The 14,184-nt window shown below is 42.7% G+C and overlaps 1 protein-coding gene across 5 annotated transcripts; it reads right to left on the minus strand.

The window, feature by feature from the left end:
- Positions 1 to 447: 447 nt before the first annotated feature.
- Positions 448 to 12,329, minus strand: Lhfpl5 (LHFPL tetraspan subfamily member 5). 5 transcript variants are annotated; one of them, XM_040282555.2, is made up of 4 exons: positions 11,477 to 12,329; positions 5,022 to 5,258; positions 1,399 to 1,555; positions 448 to 835 (listed from the first exon to the last, which is right to left on the minus strand). In XM_040282555.2, exons 1-4 carry the CDS (start codon positions 11,886 to 11,888, stop codon positions 718 to 720), a joined length of 924 nt encoding a protein of 307 aa, XP_040138489.1. In that variant the 5' UTR covers positions 11,889 to 12,329; the 3' UTR covers positions 448 to 717. The 5 variants fall into 5 exon arrangements, 4 of the variants coding, with proteins under 4 accessions (XP_040138489.1, XP_040138490.1, XP_021577638.1 ...); XM_040282556.2 differs by having other exon boundaries at positions 701 to 835; positions 1,399 to 1,488; positions 11,477 to 12,328; XR_013425226.1 differs by having other exon boundaries at positions 747 to 835; positions 1,149 to 1,555; positions 11,477 to 12,327.
- Between the last annotated feature and the right edge of the window lie 1,855 nt (positions 12,330 to 14,184).

Raw genomic sequence — 14,184 nt, forward strand, 5'->3', positions numbered from 1 at the left:
AATTTATTTAAAGATAAACCCACTTAGAGAACTGAAAATCATTAATGTTATTAGTAAATAGAATTTTTAGTTCCCTTGGAAGATAAAAGGTGATACATGTGTCGTATGATGATAAACAGATTTGCAGGTCCTTTCCCAACATTGGCCATAAGCCAAACATGATTCTGTTTTGGTGAAATTCAGTGTTGGCAAGAGCAGAGGATGGCCTGTAGGCAGCTGCACTGTAAGCCTCCCAGGAGCTTCTGTGGACCACCACATGAGAAGAAAAATAATTTGACAATGGAGAACTTTTAGAAACTTCTCTTGTACCTCTTATGAGAAAAAGTCCCTAAGCTACAGGATTTGTTAAATGGGTTTTAATCAAAAGGAGTGCCTGTGATTTAAATAATTTTATCACCAAAAAATATGAATGTGATTATTATAAAAAGACCAAGTGATGAGGTAAACTCTGTTATAGTAGTTTTATCACCAGCTGTTTAATTGGATTCACACTAGGATATTCTTTCTCAGCTGAACCAGTGCAGACAGCAGAGTGAGCAAGTAGTACTGTACAAGAAACAACTGATGGCCGAGAATAACAAAATTTCCATGTCATTTGATCAAGCAACAAGATTCTTAGTTTTATTCAGCATTTATCCCCTCTCCCCCTGTGAGAATAGCATACCCAGGTAGTTTCTTTACTGAGTCACTCAAAATGGACAAAGACCAGATCCTATTTCAGTATCGCTCAAAAGTTTTTGACATGAAGTGCCTTCTATTCCTGTAACAAATGACTTGGATACAGGTAACAAATTTCTGAAGCTGGTATCTGGTTCTGGTTGGGTCAGTGTAGGTACTGTGAGGAAATATTGAGGAGATAAGTGTGAAATTAGTCTCAAAGGGTTTTTGGTTCGCTGTACCAGGGATGAACCTGAGGTCTTGTGCATGCTAGATAAGCTTTATACTACTGAACTATACCTCCAACACCTCAGGAGTTTTTAGGTCCTACATACATTTACCCAATTAGACTAACTGATGGATGTTAAAGGATTCAGATTCTGGTGGTTCCACCGTTCCTTGCCTCTCTGAACATCAGTAAGTAAGCAAAAAGCGGGGAGAAGCAAGAGACCCCCCTGCCCCCACAATCAGCCTGAATTAATCCAACATACTTTCAGCCACCTCCTCTTCAGTGACCTTTTTAGAGCTGTTAGCATCTGTTTCTGCGTGTGCCTTGAAATGATTGTACCCTGTGTGAAGTACTTGCCAGAGACTGAGGAGAGACCGCTAGAGAGGACTTGCCAGGCTTCTCATTTTACAGAAAAGCTGGTGTTAATGGATAGGAATGAAATTCAGATTCCTTCATGGCTGAGCAACTCCCATGCCACAACTTTGATAAAGGTCACTGCAGTTCTGCTTCACCTGGAAGAGGTCTCTGTGCTGCAGGAGTCTTGTCTTAAGAGATGGTCAGCTTCCAACCACGATGCACGACTTGGGCCAGGGACAAGGAAGCTAGAGGAAAGAGTTATATCTGAAGAATTAGATGCCCTAATTTTCCATTGTCTGGGAAATAAATGACCTGTAATGTAAGAAAAACAAGACAACAAAAGATTTCAGATTTGACATTTTTAAATTTTTTTTTTAGTTAGTTGGACACACACAATACCTTTATTTTATTTATTTATTTATTTAATGTAGTGCTGAGAGGATCAAGCCCAGTGCCCTGTACATCCTAGGTGAGCACTCTACCACTGAGCCATAACCCCAGCCCCTAGATTTGACATTTTTTTAAGTAAAAAAAATAATAATAACATTCTCGCATTACAACTTCAGTTCTACCCAGATGTAGGAATTTCCTCATTCATGTGTAAGATAGTATTCATTGTCCCTTGTATGGTCTTTGAAAATGTAGTAGGGGGAAGGGAGGCAAAGCGATATAGTTGCCCTTTGATTTAGTGATTTCATTTGGAAATTTATCAACAAAAACAGAAAGTTATTCGCTATGATAGCAACCCTAAATGTCTTAATAACCAAGGTGTGGTTTAGAAAGTAATGGTACATCAATGCTATGGAACTCATGGCTTTAAAAAATTTTAATAATGAACATTTCAAAAACATGGGGAAAAGTGTTTGATTCTCTAATACTTTGCTACTCAAAGTATGATCCCAATTCACGATTCTGGTTAGAAATGCAGTGTCTGCGGCCCCTCTACCAACTGAATCAAAATCTACATTTTATTTTATTTATTTATATGCGGTGCTGAGAATTGAACCCAGTGCTTCACACATGCTAGGCAAGTGCACTACCACTAAGCTACAACCAACCCCAGTCCCCGAAAATCTGCATTTTAAAAAAGTTTCCCGGTAACTAAATGCACACTGAAGTTTGATTATGCTCTAATGGGTAGAGAGGTGTTATAATTATTCATAAGAGTATAGATAGTCAAGGATTAGAAGGTACTTTGCACCATAAAAATAATGTAAATGGAGCCAGGGGCGGTAATCCCACAGGCTTGGGAGGCTGAGATAGGAGGATCACGAGTTCAAAGCCAGCCTCAGCAAAATGAGGCACTAGGCAACTCAGTAAAACCCTGTCTCTAAATAAAATATAAAAAAGGGCAGGGGATGTGGCTCAGTGATTGAGTGCCCCTGAGTTCAATCCCCTGTGCCAAAATAATAACAATAATAATAATGTAAAAGGAGATAATTCTTCTTACACAAAGTACCTGGCCTGCTTAATAAATGGCACTTTTAGATGACAGTGTTGTAGGTTTTTTGTTATTGGTTTTACTCCTTAATAGTCTTCTTATGTCACATTTTGTGAACTAAAGAAAGAAATTATTATGTTGTGCTTCCTTTTGAGTCAGACATTAAAACTGGTTAATTCATTGTTTTTTCTTTTTGCCTCAGCTATCAGGAAGCATACAGCTAAACTTAATATAGTAATTTTATTAGACTAGCTTTCTTGAATATTTGTTTTTCTCTCTATGACTTTTATTTCCTATTTTATTAGGTTTTCTACTGTTTCTTACAAATCATTTAAAATTTTTTTTTCTGAAAATAAGGGTCCAAATGATAATGACAATTTCTAAAAACAATCTGTTCTTGTTTGCCAGGCTCCAAAAATAAATAAGTTTAGGAAGCTAACCCCATATCTATTTTGAAGTATTCCTTTTCTTGTTCTTTTCCATATCTCAAGACTCAGGTAAAACCAAAGGCTTCCTGTCTGACCCCACCCCACACCAGGGGAGGTCTCAGGTGCCAGTTAGCTCCCACACTGGTGGTCTGCTCCTCCTCTGTCCCAGGCTGCATCATAGTAGCCCCTACACTCCAACCCCAGGAGTCATTCTGCCTAAGAATTCAACAAGAAAGCTGAAAGGCCCCAGCTCTTCAAAGCTCTTCATGCAGACCACCTTCCAATAAAGTTACTCACCGACCCTTCAGCCGCTTTAGACTTCCTCTGTAATGAAAGAACAGTATATGTTTACAGCCAAGCCTTGTTTTTAGGGTAATTCCAGCACATTATCCCATCTCCAAACTAAATCAGATCCCTCTCATTCACTCTCAAGAAAGCTTGCACTTTTCTGTATATAATATTTATCAGTTTGTAATTCTGTACTTAATGATTGTCTCCCTTACCAGACTGTAAGCTCCAATTTAGACTTCTCCAGTCACCACTTTACCCCCAGTGCCTAAAGATGTTGGTAGGTAACTGGAGCACAATAGTTGTTATTATTGGATGGAAGTGTGATAAAAAGTAGAGATGCTGGAAAGACCAGAGGGAAGAGAACTAATATTAATCATTTATAATATGCAGGCTTTATTAGTGCTTTATGTGTATTATTGAATCCTAAGAATAATCCTTTTTATTAATATAATTCAGTAACAAAATCCACTCATTTAAAGTATAAAACTCAGTGGTTTTTAGTATATTTACCAGTTGGTGCAACCATCATCACTGTCTAATCCTAAGACGTTTTCATCACCCCAGAAAGAATGCTATGTCCCTTAGCAGTCACTGTCAATTCCTCCCTCTTCCCCCCACAGGAAACTACTAATTTGCTTTCTGTCTGTATGGATTTGCCTATTCTGACATTTTATATAAATAGAATCAAACATATCCAAATGGAAGCCAGTCTTTTGTGTCAGGCTTCTTTCATTGTTTTAGAGGTTCATCCTGTTATCCTTCATTCCTTCTTAATATTCATTATATGGATAAACACATTTTGTTTATCCACTCATCAGATGGTGGTCATTTGGATTGTTTTTACTTTTGGGCTATTATGCAGCTTTCAACATTTGTGTGCAAGGTTTTTATGAATATATGTATATTTTCAGGGTTTTTTAATGAATTTTTATACCTTTATTTTATTAACTTATTTTTATATGATGCTGAAGATCAAACCCAATGCTTCACCCATGTGAGGCAAGGTCCTTAACACTGAGCCACAACCCCAACCCATGTTCTCAGTTTTATTGTGTATATACCTAGGGGTAGAATTACTGGATCATATGATAACTATGATTAACTATATGGAACTGCTAGACTGTTTCCATTGTCTAAGTGTTCCAATTTCTTCACATGCTAACCAACACTTTTTTGTTTTTTGTTTTTTTTTTAATATTTATTTTTTTAGTTGTAGTTGGACACAATACCTTTATTCCATTCATTTATTTTTATGTGGTGCTAAGGATCGAGCCCAGGGCCCCATGCATGCTAGGCAAGTGCTCTACTGCTAAGCCACAATCCCAGCCCCCTCACCAACACGTTTAATTGTTCATCTTTTTATTGTAACCCTGCTAGTAAGTGGGTTTTGATTGGCATTTTCTTAATAATTAATGATGGTGAGTATTTTTATATGCTAATTGCCATATACATATCTTCTTTGCAGAGATGTCTATTCAAATTGCCTGTTTTTAAAATTGAGTAAGGGCTGAGGGTCTGGCTCAGTCATAGAGCACTTGCTTAGGAGGACTAGGGCTATGTCTATATGCCCACCTAGGATCCCCAGGCAGGTGACACACTGTGGAGGAGGGTAATTTACCTTTTCCATCTGCCTTGTAGTCATCAGGGAGGAGCTTGTCCTGCCGGTAGCCCAAAACAAAAGCCAAGAAGGAGAGGATGAGGGCATCGCCGATGCTGAGGATGGCCAGCATGAAGGCCCAGCGGATGGTACAGTGGCCCAGAGTGTACTTGCCTGTCTGCTCCCCACACATGCGTCGCACCTCACTTGAGTCCCAGCCATCTGGGTAGACCAGGCAGCCTATCATTAAACCTGTGGCTAAGGGGGAAAAAAAGGGTAAAGATGCTGTCATGCTAGGGGTGTCAGCTCCCTACCTCCCACTTTGAATTACTCTTATCTTGTCACCTCCCTGGTCTTTGCATTAGCCTTGAGAGGAACATTAGGCAGCTTCTACCATTCTTCTTGTAAAACACAAGTGAAAAAAATGGGCTCCAAAATCTAAAAGCAGCTGGTCCCTGAGACCCAGCAGTCAGAGGCAGAGGCAAAGAACTGAGCTCTTTGGCCAGGGTGACATCTGTCACTGCATTAGATAGTCCTACCAGCCCCTCAGCTTATCTCTTCATCTTGGACTCAAGGAGGCACTGCTTGCCCTGGCTCCAAAACCCTCCCAAATCTAGTCCCAGTGGCTTAGGAGCTTGAGTCAGTCAGATCACAAGTTTAAAGCCAGCCTCAGCAACTTAGCAAGGCCTTGAGCAACTTAGCGAGGCCCTATTTCAAAATTTAAAAAATAAAAATAAAAATGGGCTTGGGATGTAGCTCAGTGGCTAAGGACCCCTGTGTTCAATCCCTGGGAGGATGGGGGTGGGGGATCCAGCCCAGAGAACTTATCTCTCTGAAAATATATATTGTTCATATTTCAACATCTCAACATCTCGGAAATAAGTATAATAAGAAAGCATTAGTCCATAGTTTTGATTAGCAGTATTTTCCCTTTTTACAGTATACAGCATAATAATGTGTCCTATATCTCAAAGATATTAGATTCAGTGACTACAAGAAGGCTTTCCAAGCCCCAATGCATGCTTTCTTCATGAACCTTCCATGTGAGCAAACAGGTTCCTCCTCCCCATACCTAGTACTGCACAGTGCAGCTGCTCACACTTGCCTGAATTTAAAAATCCTCTGGAATATTCATTTTAAGTGCTGGAACTCAGGCCAAGGTTGGGCTCAAGAATCTTTGTTCTTAGAAGCACTGTTCCAGGCAATTCTTTCCATAGGAGAGGTGGAAAACACTAGACCAGGCTGCCTGGATTTCAAGCCCACTGGTTTTTGCTAATTAGCTGTGTGACTTGAAGCAAGCTGCTTAAACTTTTTTTTTTTTTTTTTGCCTGAGTTTCCTTATCTGTAAAATGGAGATAATATCGCCTATGTGTTGGGGTTATAGCAAGCTTAAATTTAGTTAATAATGGAAAGGAACTTGGGCCAGGCACAACATGAGGCATTCCATGAGGGTTAGCTACTGGGCACAGCTACTCAGTGTCCTACTGACTTGGCATTGACAAGGCAGCCTAACATTAAATTTTATTTTCCCCTTCCTCCCCCAATTTCTTCCATACCTTCCATGAAACCACTTTTCTCACATTAGCTTCAATAGGGTGAAGCATAGACAGGTGACATAATCCTAGAATGTGACCAGGGTGATCCCAACCACAATTGCCGTGCAGGCAGGGCCTTTATCTGTGCCACTTTCCCACCCTTGACCCTCTTTCCACAAGCTCAGGGGCCCCCTAGTCCCCAAACCATATCCTACCCAGAAGATGCTCAAAGAAGTATCTCATGCAAGCAAAAATTACATTCCTTGGATTCAGCTTGTTCTTACAAGGAAAGTAAGTGGATCAAACATATGATGTGAAGACCAGGGTCCCCTCTCCTCACCTAAATATATTAACTTTCCTTCGATTTTTTATAAGATTTTAAAAATAATTTATACAGCTCTTAAAGGAATCACAAAAAAATTCATGTACTATCTTGATCATGACAAAAATTGCATAAAGTAAGCCAGATATTAATATCCCCCCTTTTACAGATTTGAAAATTGAGGTCTCAGAGAAATCAGGCAGCTTTCTTAGTTAACCAGCTATAGTACTTCCTTCTGATTTTCCTGACTTCTTTTTTCTTTTTGGTACTTGGGATTAAACCCAGGGGGACTCAACTACTGAGCCACATCTCAGCCCTTTTATTTATTTATTTTTTAATAAATTTGAGACAGGGCCTTGCTACATTACCTAGAGTGGCTGGCTTTGGACTTGTGATCCTCCTGCCTCAGCCTCCAGAGCCACTGGGATTACAGGCATGTGTCACCACACCTGGCCTGACTTCAAAATTAATTCCTTCCATACTAGATTGTGACATTTATCCAAAGGGCTGAATGTATTTAGTGGTGACATTTCAGACTTCTTGACAAACTGAAAAGTGTTCAGGAAGACACTTAGGGTAAGGGAGAGGGAATCCTTCCACAGCAATTTGGTAAAATGTATAGCCTGCCCTTGGCTGGTTGGCATGGACTCTAGTTTAAGCAGCATCCTACAAATGCTGAATGCACAGGTGAAAGTGGAAAGAAACTGCTCTTTTATACTTCTCTTTCTCCCAAAACTCTCCCCACAATCCCCTTCCCTGTCTATAAAATTTCCTATAGGGGTTCTGTAAAAGAATTCAAAGCTTCTGGCTTGGAAACAGGTTGTTGTTACTGTGTATGGGTGGGTTGCACCCCATCCATCCACCCCTGGTTCTGTGCATAGTTGGGGGACTATCCCATTTGTGTGTCTCAGAGCTCTAAAGAGACTAATACCTGACTCAAACAGGGTTGTGAGGAATAAGTATAGTCATGTAAAGAAAATACCAGTGTCTGGTACATGGTGAAAGGCCAATGATGTTAATTCTTGCTATTGTTATTGGCAATTCCTTCTGATGAAAGCTATCTTGCAGGATGTGGGCATCATAAGAGATATTCACAAATATTCCCAGTACGAGGTAGGATTATACTTCCTTGCCCCACTCTCTTGAGGTTATGCAAGGCCACATGAACTCCTTTGATCAATAAATGAGCAGAAATGTGTACACTGCTAAGCTAGAGAATTTAACTGCTGGTGGGAGACTTTCCAGAGCTCTCTTTCCCTCTGCACATGTCAATGACAAGTGATGCTTTTTCAGCCTGGGGTTCAAAAGGAGAGAAGAACAATAAGCGTAGTGCCCCCAATTGATCCTCCGAGGGCAGGTAATATAAGCAAGAAATAAACCTCTGTTTCAAGCCACTAAGACTTAGGAATTATTACTGTAACAACATTTCCTATCTTACCGAAGAGGTTGTTTTCTGTTTTGCACATTTACTGAGTACCTACCATGTACTAGGTACTGTGCTAGGTATTTTGCATGCATAATATCATCTCACCTGCACAAGAACCCCATTAAGGCATGGGGGCAGAAAAGATGGTGGAATGAGATGAGCATCATTACCCTAGGTCCGTGTGTGTCTGCACATATGTATGTCTACATCGTGTACAACCAGAGAAATGAAAAGTTGTGCTCCATTTGTGTACAACGAATCGAAATGCATTCTGCTGTCATGTATAACTAGTTAGAACAAATAAAAAAAAAAAGAACCCTATTCCTGTTGCTACATTCTATGGATGAGTACAATAGACTGAATGTTTATGTTTCAAAAATCCATATATTAAAATTCTAACTCCAAATGTAGCAGTTATTACAAGATGGGGCTTTGTGGAAGTAATTAGATCATGAAGATGGAACTCTCATGAATGGAATTAGTGCCCTTACAAAAAAAAGATCTTGAGAACCTTCTTGACCTCTTTTCCATTTTTGAGGACAAGGACAAAGTTAGCTGTCTGCAATGGAAGAGGGCTCTCACCAGAACCAGGCTGGGTTGGCACCCTGATCTCAGGCATCTAGCTTCCTAAACTGTGATAAATAAATTTCTGTTGTTTAAGCCCCCTGGTCTCAGATGATTTGTTGTAGCAGTCCAAATTGATTAAGACATGAGCTTACCAAGACCCAGAGAAGACAAGCAACTTGACTTGCCTATGGCTTTAGGAGCTAGGACCATACTCAGCCTATACCTGGCCTCCAGATGCTCAGCTAATATTATTAAGCTACAACCCCACATTGCCTCATTAATCAGATCTTTTATCCCTGCTCTAACACTTCCCTGCTCCCAGCCTAGTGGGCAAAGTTAAGCGAACTTGTTTAGGTTTCTGTAAATTAATGTGTCTCCCAGCTGCTTGCTGTTGGGTGCACCCCCTCCTTATTCTCCTCTCTTTGGCTCATCCTTCCTTCTCCAACACAGCAGAATGGAACACGATACCACCTTTGCCTTCTCCAAAGATAAATGTTTCATACGATTGCACCTGGCTACCTCTGCTATCAGTGTCACTAGTTCTGTGACCCAGATAGGGTCTGACTCAAGTAGCCTGCTGACACCTCCCCCACCCAGGCCTTCCTGGTACTGCTCAGCAATGGCACCTGTTGCAGACATTGGGGTGAGGGGTGGGCAGCACTGGGAATAAAAGAGGAATGGTGTGTCTCCAGCATTCCATCACCCTGATGGAGAACCAGCTGGCAGGCACGTCAGAGTCCATGCTACTCCTCTTTGGCACAGAACTGCTATCTATATCTTCAGTCCTCTCTTTTATCTTTTCTTTCCATCTTTCTTTTCTCTTCACCGCAACCCTTTTTTATTTTGAGATAGGGTCTCATTAAGTTGCTGTAGCTGGTCTCAAACTTGTGATCCTCCTGCCTCAGTCTTCCAAGACCCTGGGACTTCATGTGTATGCCATCATAACTGGCTCCCCTTCTTTCTTGATATGACCACCCTCTATTCTTGTCTCCATTACCCACCAAATTTTGCCTCACTCCTGTCCTGATCTCTCTCTTATCATATAAAGAGACTACAGAGGAGAGGGAGAGAGTGGGGATATCTAGAAGAGGTTCTGAAGTCAAGCTAGTGGCCTGGGTATAAGACTGGGAATCAAGAATCTACCCCCAAAGACAAGTTACCCACCAGCAGTCTTAACTGTTAAATGTAAATATATTCACTTCTGGGTTGTGATGAGGCTCTCCAGATGAAATATGTGAAAGTATCTTGTAAATCATTTTACTTATATAAATATGAGTCTCAAAAAGAGTGTCATTAGGGGCTAGGGTTGTGGCTCAGTGGTAGAGTGATTGCTTAGCATGCTTGAGGCCCTGGGTTTGATCTTCAGCACCACATTAAAATAAATAAATAAAAATAAGGATATTGTGTCCATCTACAAACTAAAAAAAAAAAGAATGTCTTTGGAGTATTCTAAGTTTTGGGGGACCTGATGCTTTACCTCTCCTACTTCTCAGTTGCCAGCTGATTGCCAAGTCTGACCCTCTCTCTCAGACCCCGATTCCTCATCTGCAGTTGCTGGTGGGATATAGCTCTCTGGGGACCCCCTCTAACTCTGCACTATGTGTTTGGTGGTCTGGGATTCAGATTCCTGTTTCATTTTCTCCTGAGATAACACCTCATCCCATTCTAACCAAAGATGTTGGGAGTTCCGCTCTAGTCTGCAGTCCCCAGCACTGTTCCTGAACATCCAGCATGGACAGTCTGTGCCTTGGGATAGACGGGGATGAAGGGATCAAAGGCTACAGAAAAGATCTTGGTCCATCTCTTCCTGGGCTCTAGAGGAGAAAGAAAAAAAAAAAACCAGTTGACCCAGAGGAGAAAAGCACCAAGAAGCCTGCATGGGCCAGGAGCAGGAAAAAGGGGAGTAAAATCCTTGCCTCGGTCACCACAAATGGCTGCCTATCTCATATAGTTTTAAAGGACCCTGGACAGCCTCCCTCCACCTCACAAAATATTGCTCCATTTGCTGCCTCAAGTATGAAATCCTATACTGAGGGAACAACGATTCACTCTACAGTGAGAAAGGGGAGTTTTGATGCAAGTTTCTAAGGGAGAGGTCACACATGGTGTAATAGCTACACTCCAAAATACATGACTGACCTTAGAAATGCCCATCAGTACTATTTAGGGTTGGAGAGAGGGCAGGAATGTGAGTACTGATAAGTGAGATAGAACTAATGCCCAGAAGTGGGAGATGAGGGCATCTAGAATGGTGACCCACATCACTATTTTTCGCCAGGGCTGAGTCCTATTCCCACAGGGCCGACAGTGGACGCTTCCTTCTTTCTTCTTCCTGGAGCTGCAACAACCTCTCAAAGTATGGTGTCCTGGGAGTCAGGACACCTGAGTTCTCTTACCAGGAGCTGTGTGCTCTGCTCAAGTCACTGCTGTCAGGAAAGATAAGACCATCTTTGTAATATATGAAGTTTGAAAAGTTTGGTCTCTGAAGTCCTTTATGCTTCAGTCATTAAGATTCCCTGTTCAGAATCTAAACAGATCGTTAAGTAGAAGACCTGGAGCCTCCACACAGAGTGGAATGATGTAGCCATGGCTGTGGCCTGCCCTCCCATCAACCCTGCTCGCTCACCTGCAGCCAGCTGCATCCACGCACAGATCTTGTAGACAGTGGCCGAGTTGCAGATGAAGAATAGACTGAAACAGATGATGGAGCCAATGATGAGGAACATGGCCAAGGCCACGAAGAACATGGCTGTCTTGAAGGCTCTGGAAGGGATGGAGGAGAAGTCCAGAGGGCCGCCCTTGCAGATGAGCTCGGAAGAGAGCACGTTGCCCACGCAGTAGGAGAAAAGGCCGAAGTAGCCCGCCTGGGGCGTATTGACGCTGTCACCGATCCAGTAGGGCTGGATGAAGAGGGCCATGACCAGCACGGAAAAGCAGATGGTGAGCGTGCCCCACATCACACCCACTGCCCGCGAGTTCCGCACATAGTTGGTGTGGTAGATCTTGGCTGCCTCCTGGGCGGGCAGCAACTTCACCATGGTGAAGGCAGCAGGCCTTGGACCAGGGGCTTGTGAGCTGCCAGGCGGAGTCTATGTGGATGGAGGCCCAGAAGTGAGTCACTCCTCAGCGGGGCTTGGAAAGGAGGCTGAGGTCGGGGCACAAGGTGAGAATCCTTCCAGCGCAGGCGGGGAAGAGGCTTAACAGGACAAGGATGGCCTTGGCGTCCTCAGGTGAGGTTTGCCAGGTGCCTGTCTCGGCTCTAACCCGCCTATCTCCGGTCTCCTGCCTCCTCTCAAGGTCTTGCTGGCGCCACCCTGTCCCCTCCCGTTTTTCCAGTTCAGAGCTCCAGGGAGTCCCGCTCCCTTCGCCGGGCGGGGCCCTGCCTTCCTCCCTCTGCGGAGAGCGTCGTTTCAGCACCGCGGCCAGCGCCCCGGGGCTCCGGGAGGGGGCGGGGCCGGACGGCCGAGTCGGGGGCGGGGCTGACCCCGCGGGGTGGAGCCGGGAGCCACCGGACCCCGCGCGCCCCCTGCGGGGACCTGGGACCCCTCTCACCCACCCGCAGCCGACAGGAATTGGGAGGGCTGGGCTGTGGCTGCCACGTTTCTCTGCTCAATTCCAATCGCAAAACGGCTTCTCCCACAAAAAGCCCCGACCACACACTACCCACCCCGGTCTGGCTCCCCGTCGCTCTCCCGAAGTCCCCAACCCCCACCGCCAGAGGTCAGCAAAATCTTTCCTGGTTGTGCTTTCTGGTCCCTTTCGTTCAGTCAACAATTGCAAAGAGTCTAGTTAGTATGCATTAAGCTTGTGTTGGAGGATAACTTCCAAGCAAAAGCCACAGAGATAAAAAGGCAGGAACCCTGCCCTCAACGGCAGTGAGACACGTACGCTGATAATGCATGAGTGTGTATGAAAATACCACACGCAGACCGAGGACAGAAGGGACTAGAAAGCGCAGCAAAGAGCATTCTTCATGAGCCTTCTCAGACCTTAACATATGCTCTTTGTTCAGTGCAATGCCTTTCTCCCTTGTTTATGTATTTTATACATATATATATATATATATATATACAATTTTATATATTTTATATATTTCCCTTTTAAAACATATTTCTCTTAATTTTATGGGTAACTACATGGCTACTGTAGAGAAGTAGGAAAATTTAGGAAAGTATATGTAAAAGAATAAAAATCCTTCCTATCCTCCACATCAAGAGCTCAGGAAAGATAAGACCATCTTTAAAACACAAACTTTGGCTTTAGATCAACCTGGATTTGAGTCAGCCACTTACTAGCTAAGTAACCATCCATAGGTTGAAACTTCCTGAGCCTCAGTTTTTTCACCTTTAAAACAGGGGTGATGATTTTATCCATCATGTAAGGCTTAGGTAAGTGTAAAATGTTTAGCCCAGAGTATGACATATGAAGTATTCAAAAATGCTGATGAGGGGGCTGGGGTGGTAGCTCAGCAGTAGAGCGCTTGCCTTGCATGTGGGTTCGATCTTCAGCACCACATAAAAATAAATAAATAAATAAAATAAAGGTATCGTGTCCAACTACAACTAAAAAATAAATGTTAAAAAAACGTTGATGAGTATTGCCTCTGTTAACATGGTGCATTTCCCTCCTGCACATACTGCTTCACACAGATAATAATGTATATACAACTTTATATACAATTTTTTCTCTTAGCATTACACCATATAACATTTTGGCATAGTACTTTCCCCAAAAACATTATTTTAATCATTGTGCAATGATGTAACATTTGTTGTACGTACCCTAATTATTTAATCATTTACCCATTGGCATGTTTGGCAATTTCTACTTTTGCTCTGTTCAAAACAATTCTGCCTTGAACATATCTGTGCTACTTCCCTCTTTCTCTTAATCTCTTTTTTGGTTTTGTGACCATCTTCAGTATCAGATTGAAAGTTCATCAAGATCACCACTCACATCTCCACCATCAGACTGGAAACTTCCCTAGAGCAGGGGCTGAGTGTTTCCTCATTCCAAAAAGGCCTTAGGCTAACTACAGCCAAACAAATTCTTAGGAGTTGGTGGATACCCCTCATTTGGCCACCACATACACCCTTCCCCTGCCTCCCCAGCTTCCTGAGGTTCTGGTCAGTCAGCCAAGCACAAGGCATGCAGACCCTTGATTACTGATCTGAGTGGATCATCCAAGCTGGATCAAGTGGCCATCAGTCTTTCACTGTGAAATCTGAATTGGTGGTGGATGGGCATGAGGGGAAAACACTGGTACTTTGTTGGACCTTGGCAACATTCTCAAGAAACAATCCATGCGCTCTTACTACTGGTCCTCAGCACCAC

The sequence above is a fragment of the Ictidomys tridecemlineatus genome, chromosome 8 (genome assembly GCF_052094955.1).
Source record: "Ictidomys tridecemlineatus isolate mIctTri1 chromosome 8, mIctTri1.hap1, whole genome shotgun sequence".
Taxonomy (NCBI): Eukaryota; Metazoa; Chordata; class Mammalia; order Rodentia; family Sciuridae; genus Ictidomys; species Ictidomys tridecemlineatus.

Excerpts from the sequence above, each read along its gene's own strand:
- Lhfpl5 (XM_040282555.2), bottom strand. The coding sequence starts at position 11,888 with ATGGTGAAGTTGCTGCCCGCCCAGGAGGCAGCCAAGATCTACCACACC. Across the intron at positions 1,556-5,021 it reads CTACAAGGCAGATGGAAAAG|GTCATTTATTTCCCAGACAA; the intron begins GTAAATTACCCT and ends CTTACATTACAG. Across the intron at positions 836-1,398 it reads AGCACAGAGACCTCTTCCAG|TACCTACACTGACCCAACCA; the intron begins GTGAAGCAGAAC and ends ATTTCCTCACAG.